The sequence below is a fragment of the Macaca mulatta genome, chromosome 19 (assembly GCF_049350105.2).
Source record: "Macaca mulatta isolate MMU2019108-1 chromosome 19, T2T-MMU8v2.0, whole genome shotgun sequence".
Taxonomy (NCBI): Eukaryota; Metazoa; Chordata; class Mammalia; order Primates; family Cercopithecidae; genus Macaca; species Macaca mulatta.
Window position 1 is genome coordinate 46813509 of NC_133424.1, and position 16710 is coordinate 46830218.

The 16710-nt window shown below is 57.1% G+C and overlaps 1 protein-coding gene and 1 non-coding gene across 6 annotated transcripts; both read right to left on the reverse strand.

The window, feature by feature from the left end:
• Positions 1-1556: 1556 nt before the first annotated feature.
• Positions 1557-15922, reverse strand: ATP4A (ATPase H+/K+ transporting subunit alpha). Of its 5 annotated transcripts, none has more exons than XR_013410505.1 (22): positions 15431-15656; positions 15197-15340; positions 15021-15080; positions 14012-14215; positions 12105-12218; positions 11647-11899; positions 11108-11376; positions 10307-10505; positions 9891-10000; positions 9676-9810; positions 8995-9187; positions 8247-8422; positions 7005-7141; positions 6769-6919; positions 6494-6662; positions 6217-6404; positions 5052-5213; positions 4396-4541; positions 2816-2949; positions 2382-2483; positions 2206-2297; positions 1557-2006 (listed from the first exon to the last, which is right to left on the reverse strand). XR_013410505.1 is itself a non-coding variant. In XM_028839764.2 (22 exons), the coding sequence occupies exons 1-22, from the start codon at positions 15826-15828 to the stop codon at positions 1978-1980; spliced, it is 3138 nt and encodes a 1045-aa protein (XP_028695597.1). In that variant the 5' UTR covers positions 15829-15922; the 3' UTR covers positions 1557-1977. The 5 variants fall into 5 exon arrangements, 4 of the variants coding, with proteins under 4 accessions (XP_028695597.1, XP_028695596.2, XP_077838371.1 ...); XM_028839764.2 differs by lacking the exon at positions 15431-15656 and adding an exon at positions 15787-15922 and having other exon boundaries at positions 5052-5175; positions 6250-6404; XM_028839763.2 differs by having other exon boundaries at positions 5052-5175; positions 6250-6404.
• MIR7176 (microRNA mir-7176) lies at positions 5177-5241 on the reverse strand. Its single transcript, NR_128352.1, has one exon. It is a non-coding gene; the product is annotated as a microRNA mir-7176 (primary transcript).
• Positions 15923-16710: the final 788 nt, after the last annotated feature.

Consider the following 16710-nt stretch of genomic DNA (forward strand, 5'->3'; position numbering starts at 1 on the left):
CTTTGATGTGGAAACGAAGTAGATGGGGCAGTCTCTGGGTGGACTTGTGACAAGGTCACTTTCTCCCACACTTCCATGCCCCACATAGCTCTTCACACACATTGAGATAAGTGTAGGTTGCAGAAATTACCAGCTGGAATAATCCCAGCTTACATGGGGTTCAGGGAGAGAGACTGGAGTGGTTAGGGCTGAGTTGGCAGAAGACGGTGAAGCCTGGGCGGTTGGACTGTGGGGAGCCAGGCTGCAGGTAATCAGGGTTATGATGGGAAAACACCGGGTTGTGGGGATCCAGAGGAGCCGCCTGGCCTGCCATGGAAGCAGTGCGGGCTCCCCTGAGCAGAGGACATGTGAGCTGAGACCTAAAGAATGAGTGACTGGGGCAAGGCAGAGGTAATGGTCTTGAGGTCAGAGAGGAGGCCTGTTTTTCCCAAGGGAACATAACTGGTTGGAATGAGTTCAAGGAGGCTTGTGAGACTACAGAAGCTGGCAGGGGTCAGATCACAGAAGGCTTTGGGAACCATGGAGAGCTCTAGGCAGAGGAAGAACAGGGTCAGATTTGGCTTTAGGAAGCTCTGATGGCTGTTGTCTGGAGTGGGAAGGCTGAGGCCAGGAGGCCAGGGCTGGACTAGAGCGGGGCTGGTGGGGTTAGGGTAGCGACTGGAAGCCAAGCGGAGGTGTTGGTGATCAGTGGGCTGTGTGTATTTATTTACCGGCAGGGGGCGCCGTGGGGTGGTAACAGGTAAGGGAGGAGCAAAAAGTTCCAGGATAACTGGAGTTTGGGGCCTGTAAGCCCGAGGGTTTACCACGGTTCCAAGGGAGAAGGGACCACACTGATGAGACAGTGGGACTATCAGATTGGGTCAGTGCATGGGTACAGGTATGGGGGATATGGAGGATGATGAAGAGGCCAGTGTAGGTCACCTCCGACACTGGGGGAAGCTGGGGACAGATGTGGACCTCACGGCAGAAACAACTGAAGCCATGCAGGTCTGGGGGGCTGTGGTCACAAGGAAGGAGAAGCCTAGGACCTAGCCAGAGAAAGCTACATAAGAAAGAGGAAGAGAAGTGAACAGAGAGGCTAGGAAAGGAGCAGCAGAGGTGGGAGGTGGGGGGATGGGGTTAACCTTTCAGGTGAGGGGTGTGAGGAGGGGACCTCCAGGAGTTGTTCAGGAACTGGCCATTTCTGGGACAGAGGAGTAAGCAGGTAGGCTCAGAGAGGAGACACCGGTGGGGGGTGGGGGATGCTTGATGTGGAAATGACTTGGGTCCCCTCGTGTCTGGGAGCCCCCAGGAGGGAGAAAGGTGCTGAGAACAGAGAAAGCCCAGAGGTGATGGGGGGCGCCTGTGGTCACGGCCCAGCTTGCCTTTAGATGCCATGACCCTGGGCAAAGAAATAGGAATCATTTCCCCAAGGCAGGTTTATTGAGCACCTACTATGTGCCAGGCTGTGTCCTAGGCACTGAAGATATAGCCCTGAATAAACAGCCCCCACGTGTAGGACTGTGGAAGATCACAAGTACTAATGAGAGACGCTGAGAACAGTGCCTGGCACCGGATACAGCACAGTCAGCATGAGTTGGTTTTATTACCATCGCCCAGGACACAATCATGTCTTTACCGAAGGGCCCCCGGGCAGCCCTCCTGCCTGGACTGGAGTCCTGAGGACAGAAACACCCTGCAGGAGTGGCCAGCTGTACTCCCTGTCAGAGCCCCACCGCCACCGTAGGTGGGGGCTTTCCCAAGGCCAGCTCAGAGGACTGCCCAGGTGCTGCTGCTCCGGGAGGTGCAAACTTGGGGATGGGGGAGGGGAGTGGGCAGGTCCCTCCAAATGTGGGGTGTCGTGGGCTGCAGAAGCAGATTCTGGTGGGGCTGGGACTCTTGGTTGTTCAGATGACTTGGTGGCTGTCCAGAGGCTCCCATGAGCCCTGCCCCCATCTGCTGTGGCAGTTGCAGGGATGCTTGAAGGCAGCCGTCCCTCTAATAGTAGAGTTCCTGGTCCCACCAGCCTGGGAGAGAGAGGGAGAAGGGAGACTCAGTGCTGGGGGTGCCACTTAGGCAGGGCCAGGGGCTGAGAGGTCAGAGATTGGTGCTGTTTGCTATGGAGGGTCAAGGGCTTGGAGGCCAAGTGTTGAGGATCAAAGGTGGGTGCAGCTGCTCGAAAACGTTTCAGTCCCCCGCCCCCAGGCCCTCAGTCTCCACACTCACTCCCTGGGCAACAGCGAACTCCAAGCTTCCGGATCTCATCATAGACGAAGATGAGGATGCCGTAGGGCAGGGGGACCAGCCACCACTGGAACCTGAAGGCACATGGCAAGGTGAAGGCCATCCCAGGCCTGTGCCTCACAGCCCCCTCCCTCTCCTGGCCCCTCACAGCCTCTCACCGAATGGGCATGAAGTTGAAGATGTTGGGCATGCCGGGGCAGTAGCACAGGAAGCAGCCAATGCAGACCTGGAACACGATGGCGATCACCAGGATCTTATTCCTGGGGGTGGGCAGGATAGGACAGGCCATTAAGAATTGGGGACGTGATGCAAATCAGGATACTGTGGGTCAAAGTAGGTCAGATGTCAGCAGCAGCAGGGAGGTGTTCTACACGCTGAACACTGGAGTGGCCCAGGCCTCTCAGCACCACCCCTTTAGTGAAATGAGGGGGCCGTTGGGGGGAGCTGTTGGTCAGTTAGAAAAGTTTTTTGGCATGTCAGCATCTGGCACCGGCACCCGCTAGCATTTGCCGGCTGTTCTAAACCACAGTCAGGATCTGATGGGAGTTGGGACCAGGGGTTGGAGGGCAGAAATGGGGCCCGCCAGGGACACCTGAAGAAGCCTTGCTGGAAGGCAGAGAGGCGGCGCGTCTTGCGGATGAGGACGTCAGCGATCTGGCACACCTCGATGCTGATGAAGAACACGGTATAGCAGGTGTACTGCTGGTACAGGCGCTGCCCGAATGTCTGCAGGCCAGGGGCAAATGGAAACAGCCTGAGTCCAGCCTGAGTCCCGGCGGAGAGCTTCTGCAGCCCACCAGGCATAGGGTCCCAGGGCCTTGAACCCCTAAATGCTCTCTCTGCCTTGCATCAGAGGGTGGGAGGTGGGGGGAAGGTGAGAGGCAGAGTCTGTCAGGTGTGCAGGACCCCAGACTGGGGCCCAGAAACCTCAGCCTAGCAGAGCTTAGATGACAGTGCCCGGGAAAACAGTAGGCTGGGCCGACTGCTTTCATAGTGGAAGTGGGGAGGCACCCAAAAGAAAGGGCCTGGGAAAGGGGAATTGAAATCCTCAGATGGGATTTGCAAAGTCCAGTGACTCCAGGGGCCAGGCGGATGGCAAAAATAGGTGAGGCAGGCACCGCGGTCCTTTGGGGAACAGAGGGCACGTGCCCCATTTAAAGGGGGCAGCCACTATGTAGCCCATTTCTTCAACACAGCTACTTTTTTTTTTTTTTTTTTTTCTGAGATGGAGTCTCGCTGTATCACCCAGGCTGGAGTGCACTGGTGCGATCTTAGCTCACTGCAACCTCCAAATCCCAGGTTCAGGAGATTCTCCTGCCTTAGCCTCCCAAGTAGCTGGAATTACAAGCATGCGCCACCATGCCTGGCAACACAGCTCCTTCTAAGACCAGCTAACTGTGGGGATCCCCGACTGCTCCAGTGTTGCACGTGCATTAGCTCATTTAATCCTCTGGGTAACCCTAGGAGGTAAATCAGTGGTGCTGGAACTTGAACATGCATGAGAATCCCCGCAAGGGCTCCCAGAGGGCTGGGATAGAGCCTGAGAATTTGCGTTTCAAACAGGTTCCCAGGTGATGCTGATGCTGCTGGTCTGGGAACAAACTGAAAACCACTGAGGTAGACTTTGGTATTCTCTCCACTTTGCAGGTGAAAAAACAGGCACAGCGAGGCAAAGCAACCTGCCCAGGGTTACACAGCTTGTGAGGAGCAGTACCAGACCATGAGTTCAAACGGTCTGGCTTCAATGTCTATCTTAACCATGACAGAAAATGTTTAAGGGAAATAGCCTCATCTGTATGGAACTCTACAGCTGAACTAAACACATCTGCTGGCCAAATCTAGCCTCACTGTGCTCCACACCTTCATTAAAATGGGCCACATGTGCAAATACCCTGTGGAGTGATGCTGTAGGGAAAATAGCAGACTAGAGGCCTGGTTCCACATCTGAGATGATGCATTAGTGTCAGGGCAGAGACACCCATCTGCAGTTGCCATCATCAGAAGCAGGAGTTTGCAGCTGGAGATGGTGGGAAAGGTCCTGGCCCCCAGAACTGGCAGGGAGTCTGGGTGTCTGAACTCAGTCACATGTGGAGGAACAAGTGGACTGCACATAAGGCAAGTGGCCCTGGGAAGGAGGGAGCCCAGGGATGGGAGGGATGGGGCGAGGCTCACCCACTCCTGGCCGTAGCTGTCCTGCAGATCTTGTAGGTGGTGGTCCTCCCACTGCGCCCGCAGCCCCACGCACAGCAGTGGGAACCAGCCCTCCTGGGCCATGGCCGTGAAGTAGTCAGTGAAGCCAGCAAAGGACTGAATGGCACCTGGAGAGAGGCAAGGGGACACAGGGAGACAGAGATGGACACAGAGACAGGGACATGGGAAGAGAGGGACATGGAGAGACAGGGACACAGATACACAAAGGTCAAGGACATACAGAGACGGACACGGGAAGAGAGACAAGGATATGAAGAGACAGGGACACAGATACACAAAGAAGGTCAAGGACACAGAGACAGGGATGCAGAAACAGAAAGGACACAGAGGCAGAGAGAGACAGAAGCAGGGACAGAGAGAAAAAGACACATCCAGGACCCAAAAAGACAGAAATAGGCAATGACAGGGTCATGGAGAGCAAGGTCAGAGACAGAGCAGGGACACAGTGGAACCAGAGAGATCGTCACAGAGAGGGACACGGAGGACAATGGAGACCCAGGACCAAATGCAGACACCCAGGTCCAGAACCAGCCAGAGCCCAAGGCAGAGCCTGGGGCAGGCGAGCAGCCCAGCGCAGAGCCCCCCACCTCCAGGCTCCCTGGCCCATGGGCACCCACCAATCTGGAAATAGGAGTAGGCAGCCAGAGGCTCGTTGACCAATCTGTCGCGCTTTGGGTTGCGTGGACGCAGGTGCATGATGTCGCTCTCGGCTTTTTCATACGCCAGGGACACAGATGGGAACTGGCCAGGAGTGGAAGGAACTGGGACTGAGGGTTTGGCTGGGCCCCTGTCCCCTCCACTCCGGGTCCCCCTTCCCCCACTTGTGGGCAGGAACAGGACTGAGGTTAGCAGGCAGGACCTGCAGGGATGGCACAGCTACACCAGCCTGGACAGCCTGGGCCCCTGGTGTCCAGCTTCATAAGAACATCTGCTTTTATCTTCTCCCTCTGTCTCCCTCTCTCTCTCTTTGTGTTCCTCACTCTGTTTCTCCGTCCCTGTCTCCGATATAATTCTCTTGTGACGGTATCTCTGCTTTTGTGCGTTTCTGCGTTACTCCCTATCTCTGTGTATCTTCAGTCTCTTGGTGTCACTGTGCCCCCTTATCTGCTTGTGTCTAGAGTGGCAGCAGAGCATACTGACCACGACCACAGGCTGTGGGACCTGTGACTGCCCGGCCTCAAGGCACAGCCAGGCCACTTATTTGCCCAGTGACCTAGGACAAGCCACTCTACCTGTCTATGCCTCGATGAGCTCATCAGTAAAGTAGGGGTGATAGTAAGAAAACTCATCTCATAGCGTGGTTAGGAGTACAATATTAAGGAAATGATTGTGTGTCTGGCCCAGAAAAAGCACTATGTAAATGTTACAGAATAAATACCTGTCAACCCAGCCATACCTCTGTCTGCATTCATGACTGTATCTGTGGCTCTTTTCCGTCTGTCTGCGATGGGGTCTATCTGAGGGCATTTATTTGTCCATGTCTGTTTAGGGGCACGTGTCTGTGATTCAGGTTAGGCTAGATACCTGTTTTATTTCCATCTCTGTCTGCGTATCTGTATCTGAGTCCCCGTGTGTGCATGTCGGCCCGGGCCTACCTGAGTGTCCACCTGTGTGTGCATGGCTGTAGGTCTGTCCATTTAGGTCTGTCCACCTGCCTGCCAGCCGTGTGTCCTGCACTGGCTGTCATTGCACACACAGGTCTTGTCTGTCACTCTGTGCCCAAGAGTGTCTGTGGTGGTCTCTGCCCCTCCTGTCCATCTGTGGGCAAGTGTCTCTGGGCACCCTGTGGATGGGTACCCTGGGCTATGGACTCACAATGTCAGTGCAGAGTTCGATGAAGAGGATGGTGATGCACCCGAGGGGCAGGGGCACGCTGACGGTGATGTAGATGAGGTAGGGCGTCAGCTCCGGGATGTTCTTGGTCAACGTGTAGGCAATAGACTTCTTCAGGTTGTCAAAGATCAGTCGACCTGTGGGGTCGGGCAGGCACCTCAGCCTCCTCACAGCCCTCTCCCTCCTGTGCCCATACCGCCTACCCCCTCCCTGGCCTGGCCCGGACCCTGCTCCACGCCTGTCACAATGGAGGCGAAGTTGTCATCCAGCAGGATCATGTCAGCTGCATTTTTGGCAGCATCCGAGCCAGCGATGCCCATGGCTACTCCGATGTCTGCCTTCTTCAGAGCTGGGGAGTCATTCACACCATCCCCTGTGACGGCCACAATCGCACCCTGCAGGCAGCGGGTGCAGGCGGGTGGGCGGGTGGTCAGTGAGAGGCTGGCCCAGGACCAGCCCCGCCCCTCTGCCCGCCTGCCCGCCCTCATCAGCAGGGCTCACCAGCCGCTGGCAGCTCTCCACGATCACCAGCTTCTGCTGGGGGCTGGTGCGCGCAAACACCATCTCGGGGTGGGTGCGCAGGGCTTCGACCAGCTCCGATGGGTCCATGTCCTTCAGCTGCATGCCATTGATCACACAGGCACGGGCGTCCCTGGGGAGGAGATGGGAAGACCTCACTGGGACCTTAGTCTGTGCCAGATGTGGAGAGAACCCCGAGAGGTCTGAGGGGGGCTTACTTGCGATTAACCTGGTCCACGGGCACACGGAGGCGGGCAGCGATGTCCTCCACCGTCTCACTGCCTTCCGAGATGATGCCCACACTGGCTGCAATGGCCTTGGCGGTGATAGGGTGGTCACCCGTCACCATGATCACCTGTAGGTGGAACCAGTGGATCCCTGACCCCTTCAGATCAGCCCAATCCCCCGTCCTCCCTGGGAGACATCTGCTGATACACGTGTTCATTTACTTGACCAAGCGTGACCACCTGCTACATGTCTGGGATATAGCAGAGACAAAAGAGACAAAAATCCCCGTCCTTGAGGAGCTGACATTCTAGTGCGGGTGACAGAAAATAAAGAAATGAATTATATAGTATGTTACAAGGTGGGAAAAACATATTAAGCTTGGTGGAGAAAATGGTGACTCGATTTTAAGTGTACCCAGGGAAGGGCTTATTGAGAAGGTGACATCTGAGCAGAGACCTGTAAGAGGCGAGAGAGTTGGCCACATGGAAAGCTGGGGGAGGAGTGCTCCCGGGAGAGGGAACAGCAGGTGCAAAGGCCCTGAGGTGAGGACAGGCCCAAACTGTCGGAGGAACAGCAGGGAGGACAGCATAATCGCAGAGGAGTGAACAAGCAAAGAGGGCTAAGGAACGAGCTTAGAAAGGTAACAAGGCCCTGATCTAACAGGGCCTTAGAGACATAGGAAGGGCTTGGGCACTGCCTGCCTGGCCTTGGGTTTCCCACCCTTGTTTTGTGTTTGGGGAACCACTCCTCTTCCCTAGACCATCGGTTGCAGTGAAGTCCCTGGCTAAGACTGGGCAAGAAAGCCCAGATCTGGCCAATCAAGGTCTTCCATCCCCCAGCCACAGTGACTGGCTCAGGGATGAATGAGTGACCCAATCTGATGCTACTGAAAAAGAGGCACTCTCTTTTTATGGGGTGGCTAAACAGGTGGGAGTTAAGTTCGAGCTGCTTGAGCAGGGGTGTGTGTGTCCCCAAGTGGAGGGAGTGCTTGCAAATAAAGCCAGCAGAGCAAAGAGCAGAGCTGAGACATGGAGAAAGGAAAATTCCTAATGACCCTGAGCTCCTGGATCCAGCTATACCTGAAGCTTAATTCCCCAGAATTTTTCAGTATCATAAACCAATGCATTTTTGCTCAAGCCAGTTTCAGGTGGGTTTGTCATGGGGTTCTTCAACCCAAATCCTGCTGCCATCTTCTGTCCTCACCCCACTTGTTCCTCCCCACAGTGGCATACCCGGATGCCTGCCGTGCGACACTTGAGCACAGCATCAGGGACGGTGGCCCGGGGTGGGTCAATCATGGATACAAGTCCCGCAAAGCAGAGGCCGCTAGATGGAAAGTTCATGTCCTCCACATCGAAGGCATAGCCGGGCGGGTAGTCCTTCTCATTCAGGTAGAGCTGGCAAAAGCCTGGCCGGAAACAGGGAAGTCAGGGAGCAGCCCTGGGCAGACCCTTCCTTAGCAGGGCCAGGAAATGAGTAAAATAACCAGGCCCGTTGCACCAAACATCTATGGATGTCTGACCCTGTGCTAACCCCTTCACTCACATTATCTGAATCTACCCTCACAACCACCCTTGAGGCCCATTCTCATCTTACAGATGAGGAAACTGAGGCTCAGAGAGGGGACATTTCTTGCCAGAGGTCACACAGCAAGTAAAAGGCCCAGAATTGGACCACAGATCTGTTTTCTAGGGTAGAGGCAGGGAAGTTTAAGGCGTCAGGACAAAAATTGGGAGAGGTCAGAGGTCAGGATAAAGATGAAAAGTCCAGGTGAGGACTGGGGTCAAGGTAGAAAGTGAGGACAGACAGGGGTCAGGACTGGTACAAGGAAAGTCAAGGGTGAGGCTGTGGACTGGGACAGATCAGCCAGCAGCCAGGGATGCGGACGGTCAGGGCTGGGCCTGGCGGGGTGGGCAGAGTCTGTGCTAGCTAGAGTCTGTCCTCCCACCTAGAGTCTCCTCCTCTGGCCAGGGATCTCACCGAGCACGCGTTCGCCCAGGCCTCCCAGGCTGAGGTAGGCGGTCTGGAAGGCCTCGCGCCACTGCTCGTCCAGCGGCAGTTCCTGGCCCTTGATAAGGATGGAGCTGCAGCGCTCCAGCACGCGCTCGGGGGCGCCCTTCATCACCAGCAAGTGTCGCGGGTCCCGCGGGTCCTCCAGCGTATGGATGGACAGCTGTGGGCGGGGAGGGGCGGGGATATGGGCGGAGGAACAGGGCGGGGCTGAGGAGAGGGGCGGGGCCGAGAGCTTGGTGCGGGGCCTGAGAGCTGCGGGGAAGGGTGAAGGTGGAAGATGCGGGCCTTGTGTAGAGAGGTCCTTGGTAGAAGGTGAGCTTTAAGGCGGGGCTAGGCGCATATTTGGGGTCCTGGGCGCAGGGAATGAACAGAATTAGGGTGCGGAGTTGCGGGCTGGGGGCGGGATTTAGAGAGCGAGGTGCTCCTCATGGAGAGTCCGGCCGAAGAGAAGCTGTGGGCGGGGCTGGGTGGTGAGCGGGACCTTGCCTCTGGTGGGCGGGGCCATAGGCAGAGCGGGAGATGGGGTGGGGTTTGGCTGCGGAGAGAGGAAACTGGGAGCGAAGCCCCGCGTGGCCGTCCTGAAGTGGGTGTGGCCTGGGGCGGGGCCCGAGATGCGGGACCAGGCCGTGGGCGGGGCCGGCTGCGCACCTGGAACTTGTTGGTGGAGTTGAAGGGGATCTCGCAGACTTTTGGGAAGCGGTCGCGGTAGCCCATGGCGTTGCCCAGCGTCAGCTCCGAGAACTTGAGCAGCGCCGTCTCCGACGCGTCTCCGATCACGATGCGCTGGAAGCGGGGACCGGTGTCAGGGGCGAAGCCGGCTACACTTGCCTCCCGGGATTCCCTGGAGGCCCCCTGGCTCTCACCTTGGGCACGGGCACTGCATCCTGGCCGGACTTGAAGGCAGCGCGGTTGCACAGGGTGAGCACCCGGCACAGCGCCCGCCACGTCTCCGAGGACTGGTCAAACGTCTGCCCTGCAGACCAGGCGTCCAGGCTGGGTCCCGCATGGCGGCTCTCCCAGACCAGAACAGAGCCCCCTCCTCCTAGGCTCATGTCGCGGGCCCCCTCCCCAGACCTGGGTGGGATTGGGTTCCACCCAACCCTGAGGGACCCAACCCCAGGATGACCCTTCCCTCTAGACCCAGTAGCGAGTCTCCTTTGAGACCTGGAGCCGAGCCGCCCTGCCTTCGTACAAAGCCCTCACTACCTCCCTAGCCCCCTTCAGGTCTCCACCATCCACCAGATCCTGCCCTGGCGCCTGTGCCCTCCCTGCCCCACACCTGACTGGTCTTCTGTGGTGTCAGCTGTGTGGATGTGGTTGTCAAACCACAGATGGGACACAGTCATGCGGTTCTGAGTGAGAGTCCCTGTCTTGTCTGAGCAGATCACTGAGGTGGAGCCCAATGTCTCCACCGCCTCCAGGTTCTTGACCACGCAGTTCTTACTGGCCAGGCGCTTGGCTGTCAGGGACAGGCAGACCTGGGGAAGGGGTGAGCACCGCAGGCTGGGGATCCACCCTTGCTTCCAGTCCTCTTCACCACCTCACAGAACCTGGAAGGCTTTACCCCAGCCGCGGGATTGCGTGTGCAACGTGCTTCTGCAAAAACCAGGTGTTTGTTTCTTGGCCCCAGCTTTTGTTGAGCCTGTGCTTTGTTTGGGACTCCTTCCCCAGTCTGCCCAGATACAGTAGCCAGGCCCCTCTCTGAGCTGTCCCAGCTGAGGTTCTGAAAATTCTCTTCACACAATCAAAATGAGAAGAGGAACCTTCCCCGCACCTTCCTGGGGGCTGGTCTGGGGCTGGGTGCTGACTGTGGGAGGCCCTGTGATATGCTGGCTGCCTGCACAGGACCTCAGCCTCTTCCAGTTAAGGACCTGGCCTCATCGTCTCTGTACCCTCCATGTGTGGCAGGCTTGCATCAGGATGCACTTGCTGAATGAGTGGATGATGGGAAGGTGGGAGAGTGGATGGGAGCTGAGTGAACAGATGGACAGGCAGGGAGGTTATGGGGGAAGTGTGGAGGAAAGAACAGATGGTTGGGTAGGCCCCTCAGCTCCCTGCATTCCCGCCTGCCCCCACTCACTGTGACAGTGGCCAGCAGCCCCTCAGGCACATAGGCCACCACGATGGCCATGAAAAAGACCATGGCCCGCAGGAAGGTGTAGCCAATGCACATGGCCACGATAAAAAACGTGGCACCGAAGAGAATGGCCAGGCCTGCGATGATGTCCACAAAATGCTCGATCTCGATAGCGATGGGCGTCTTCTCGTTTTCCACTCCCGACGCCAGTGACGCGATACGCCCAATGATGGTGCGGTCGCCTGTGTTCACCACCAGGCCCTGCGCGGTGCCTGCAGGGGGGCCAAGGAGTGACTCAGGCATAGGGGGCAGCAGTGGGGTGTGCACTGCCATGTGAGCTGACGGACAGTCAGTCACCACCAGTGGAGGATGTGACCTGGGGAGAAGGGAGCGACAGTGGGAGACAGAGAAGCAGTGTGCCCCGGGGAGGTGGCAGTCATGCAGGGGAGAGACAGGGAGGCAGAAGCCCCCTGTCCTAGAAGGTAGAGGAGAAGGACCAGTGGAGGCAGCAGTTACTGGGCGGGCAGGCCCAGTGGACAGACCCTCAAGGCACATGGTGGAGAAGAAGGCGATGTTGCGGGTCTCCAAGGGACTCTCGTGCGTGCACTCGGGTGAGCGGGTCTGCGGCTCGGACTCCCCGGTCAGTGAGGAGTTGTCCACCTTGCAGCCCTGGGCCGCCAGGATGCGGATGTCGGCGGGCACTCTGTCCCCGCCTTTCATCTCCACCAGGTCGCCCACCACCAGCTGGTCGGCGTTGATCTGGAACTTGTCTCCATCGCGGATGACAGTGGCTTGCTGCGGGGCAGGGACGCCAAAGTTGAGGTGGACTTTGAGGGGGTGGGAGCTGCTGCATGTGGAGAGGTAGAGGATGGAGAGAACTGGGACCCATGGGGAAAGATGGAAGCCACGGATGAGGGGCAGGTTGAGCCTGATGGGAGGAGGCTACCCGAGCAGTCTGGAGTCTCTGGGATCTGGAGTGGCTGGGTGCTGGGGAACCCACCTGTGGCACAAGGTTCTTAAAGCTGGCGATGATATTGGTGCTCTTGAATTCCTGGTAGTAGCCAAAGCAGCCGGTGACGACAACCACAGCAATGAGAGCGATTGCCAGGTACAGCTGGGGACAGGGACAGGGCTGGGGTTATTCAGAGGGGCTGGAAGCTGCCTACCTGAGGCCACCCGCCTGCTCCCTGGGGCTCTGGTGTTCTTGGTTTTCCCCATGCTTTTCCCCGCCTACTAGGAAGCTCATGCACCATTCCCTGTAGCCTTTAGCCCCCTTCCCACGTCCCTCATACCCCACACTCGGCCTGCCCTGTCTTCTCAGTGTCTTGTGTTCCTGTCTATATTTCATATCCTCTGGCCCTGAATCCTCAATCTTCCGTGTCCCCATATCTGTGACTTGTGCCCCATATCGCTGTGTGCCTTGGTCTGACACATTCCCTTCTCCTGTGTCCCCAAGCCTTGCATTCCCCATGTCCACTGTCCCATGTCTCCTCCTGTCCCCATGGCCTGTATTCCCCGTGTCTCCAGTTTCACATCCTGGGTTTTCCATAATCTGCTGCCACCTTTGTGTCCCCTGGGCCCCCTTGTCCCTGCATCTTCACATCCCCATCCCTGCATGTGCTACAGACCTTGTATGTCATGGTTTGTGTCCTCCGTGGCCATGGCCCCCGTGTTCCAGCTCCCCAGTCACTGTGTCCTGTGTCTCCCATGTCTGCGTATCTCCAAGTGCCCATCCTGTGTCCCACAGCCATGACTTTTCGAGCCTCTGTCCGATGTCACATGTCCCTGAGTCCCCATGTCCCTTGCCCTGATCTCTGCCATATGTCCAATGTCCCTTGCCTTGCACCTCCATTTTCTCTCTGTCTCTGTGCTTCTATGTCTCATGTTTTGTGTTTCTCCATGTGCTGTGTCCTGAGGCTTGTATCCCTGCCGTGGTGTCCCATGTCTGAGTCCCAGGGTCTCCTGTTCTGCATGCCCCAGCCTGTCCTGTGTCTGCACTGCATGTCCTCTGCTTCCAAGTCCCATCTCTGTTTTATTTTTTTTAAGATGTAGTCTCACTCTGTCACCCAGGCTGGAGTGGCAGTGGCACGGTCTCGGCTCACTGCAACCTCCACCTCCCGGGTTCAAATGATTCTCCAAGGCCGGGAGTGGTGGCTCTAGCCTGTAATCCCAGCACTTTGGGAGGCCGAGACGGGCGGATCACGAGGTCAGGAGATCGAGACCATCCTGGCTAACACGGTGAAACCCCGTCTCTACTAAAAAATACAAAAAAGTAGCCGAGTGAGGTGGTGGGCGCCTGTAGTCCCAGCTACTCGGGAGGCTGAAGCAGGAGAATGGTGGGAACCCAGGAGGCGGAGCTTGCAGTGAGCTGAGATCCCGCCACTGCACTCCAGCCTGGGTGACAGAGCAAGACTCCATCTCAAAAAACAAAAAAAAAATGATTCTCCTGCCTCAGCCTCCTGAGTAACTGGGATTACAGGTGCCCGCCACCATGCCCGACTAATTTTTGTAATTTTAGTAGAGACGGGGTTTTGCAAGGTTGGCCAGGCTGGTCTCAAACTCCTGACCTCAGGTGATCTGCCTGCCTCAGCCTCCCAAAGTGCTGGGATTACAGGCGTGAACCATGCACCCGGCCTCCAAGTCCCATCTCTTACGTATTGCATTGCCATACTCTTTATGCCCCCACCTATGTCCCCATACCCGAGATTCACCCCAGTGTCCCTGTGTCCTTAGGTCTGCCCCATCCATATCCCAATGTCCTCCACCTGCCGTGACCCCTGTCTTGAGACTGCCTTTCGTGTTCCTCTATCCCCATCCTCCTCTGCCCCTCTTGTCCCAAGTCCCATTCTCAGTGTACTGCATTCCCAGGTCCCCATGTCCCGAGCCAGCCCCCGCAACATGACTCACATTGTCGTCGGTGGTGAGGTCCCCCTCACTGGCCTGGATGGCAAAGGCGATGAGGCAGATGGCGGCAGCCACCCACATGAGGCACTGCAGGCCCCCAGCCAGCTGCCTTGCAAACTTGACATACTCTGGGGTGCCCCGTGGTGGCCGCAGCGCGTTGGGCCCGTCCCGCAGCAGCAGCTCGGCAGCCAGGCTCGCAGACAGGCCCTGGGACAGAGGGGTAGGGCGAGGCAGTGCTGGGGACTTTCCTCCACATGCACACCCTGAAGGAAGCCCCCTGCCTCGGTTTCACTTCCCCAGCTCGGTCTGTCCTGCTCCTTCTCATCTCTTTGTCTCTTGGTTCCAGCCCCCACCCCGTCTCTCCCTCCCTCCTTCATCTCTCCCTTTGTCTGTCTCTCCTCATTCACCTTTCTGTGTGTCTGTCTCCTGCTGCTCTCTCCGTATTTGTCTCTGCCTTTTCTGTGTTGCTCTCTTTTCATCTACTCCTCTCTCCATCTCTGTGTCTAACCCTTTCTCTCTAATGCCTTCTCCCTTCTCTCCCTCTCCCTCTCTTCCCTCTCTCCATCTCCCTCCCTGTCTCTTTCCTTCTCTCCCTCTCTCCCTCTTTCTCCCCTCTTCATCTCCTTCCCTCTCTCCTTCCCTCCCTCCCTCCTTCCCTCTCTCCCTCTCTCCATATCTTGCTCTCTCCATCTCTCCCTTTCCCTCTCCCTCTATCTCTCCCTCTCCCTCTCTCCCTCCCTCTCTCCATCTCTCCCTTTCCCTCTCCCCCCTCCCTCTCTCCATCTCTCTCTTTCCCTCTCCCCCCTCCCTCTCTCCATCTCTCTCTTTCCCTCTCCCTCTCCCCCTTCCCTCTCTCCATCTCTCCATATCTTCCTCTCTTCATCTCTCCCTTTCCCTCTCTCCCTCTTTCCATCTCCCTCTCTCTCTCCCTCTCTCCATCTCCCTCCTTCCATCTCCCTCTCCCTCCCTCTCTCCCCCTCCCCTCTCTGTACCCTCCCAGTCTCCAGCTCACCTTGGTGGCACTGGTCTGGTATTTCTGTTCCAGCTCCGCCACTGACAGCTGGTGGTCATTCTGTGTGGTGGGGTGGGGCAGGATGCTTGTTCTGGGCTCTCCTGGCCCCCTCCCCACCCACTTGCCTGGTTACCAGCCCACCCTCCAGCTCCCGCCCCTCCCCAGCCAGAGCTCACAATCTCCATCTCCTTCTTCATGTTCTCCAGCTTCTCCTTCCTCTTGCCACCCCCGCCGCCCGCCTTCTTCTTCTTGCTCATCTTGGCAGCCATGTCCCCGCCAGGGCCAGGACCCAGCTCCACCGAGTAGAGCTCGTAGTTCTCCTGGGGATGGATGGGATGGAGGGAGGGAGGCCTCAGATTCCACTGCAACCCCTGTCCCCACCACACCCCGGACCCCTGGGCCCCACTCACGGCCTTCCCCATGGTGCCCGGTGCCTGTGCTCCCACCCGACAGCCTGGGCCTGGTCCAGTCCTGATATATCCAGGGAGGGCGGGGGGGTGGAGCAGAACCGCCCGACCACAGCTGATTACAGGGCTCCTTGGGGTGACCTCTAGGCCTGGGTGCCTCAGGCATTCCCTCCTGGGCTGCTCCCCCCGCCCAGATCCCCCCATGTCAACCTGCCCTGAGATCAGGGAGCCCCTGGGAACAACCTCAGCAACAAGAAGAGCAAACACAAGGTTTGTTCCTATGGGCATTGTGCTGAGGGCTTCCGTGTGCTAACTTATTTAACCTTCCAATAACCCTTTGAGGCGACAAGACCCCTTACAGATGGGGAAACTGAGGCATGGAGGGGTTGAGTCACTCTCATATGGCTCCGTCACAGGCTAGGATGTAATGGAGTGAGAACCAGATCGGCTGGCTGCAGAGTGTCCTCTTTCAGTCTAAATAGCACATGCCTGAAGAGGCATGGAAGAGGAGGGTGCTCCCACACTTTTTTTTTTTTTTTGAGATTGAGTCACCCAGGCTGGAGTGCAATGGTGCACTCTCGGCTCACTGCAACCTCTGCCTCCTGGGTTCAAGTGATTCTCCTGCCTCAGCCTCCTGAGTAGCTGGGATTACAGGCACGCACCACCACACCTGGCTAATTTTTGTACTTTTAGTAGAGATGGGGTTTCACCATGTTGGCCAGGCTGGTCTCAAACTCCTGACCTCAGGTGAACCACCCGCCTTAGCCTCCCAAAGTGCTGGAATTACAGGCAGAAGCCACCACACCCTGCAGTGCTTACAACACTCTCTATGGTGGCTGAATGTTTTCTGAACTCGGACTATTCACTGTGGGCTGAGTATGCTCTGTGTGTCACTCGAATGGTTTCCTTAGCATCTAACAGCAGCCCTGTAAAGCGATGTTCTCTTCTTAGCCCCCACCAGGGACTTTGCAGAAGATTTCAACATCTAAGAATTAGGGACAGGGTTCCAGCCCAGGCCTGACCCCAGAGCCTGGCTCTTGTATGGCACCACCAATGGAAAAACCCGAACTTCACCACAGCAGCACCATACACATGCCATGTTCTGCACGTGTGACCTCACGGGTCTTTGCAAAAAAACCCTGTGCAGGTGGCACTATCATTCCTGTTGTGCAGAGGGGGAAACTGAGGCTCAGAGGGACTCACATACCCAGCTAGAGCCTTTATAGCTCTCAAGCATTCCCTGTCCCTACCCCAGATGGGGAAACCAAGGTGCAACATGGGGA

Coding starts and splice junctions, on each gene's coding strand:
- ATP4A (XM_028839763.2), bottom strand. CDS start 15,631: ATGGGGGGATCTGGGCGGGGGGAGCAGCCCAGGAGGGAATGCCTGAGG. Junction 12,219..14,011: donor ACCTCACCACCGACGACAAT/GTGAGTCATGTT, acceptor CCCTGTCCCCAG/CTGTACCTGGCAATCGCTCT. Junction 6,663..6,768: donor TGGAGAGCTGCCAGCGGCTG/GTGAGCCCTGCT, acceptor CGCTGCCTGCAG/GGTGCGATTGTGGCCGTCAC.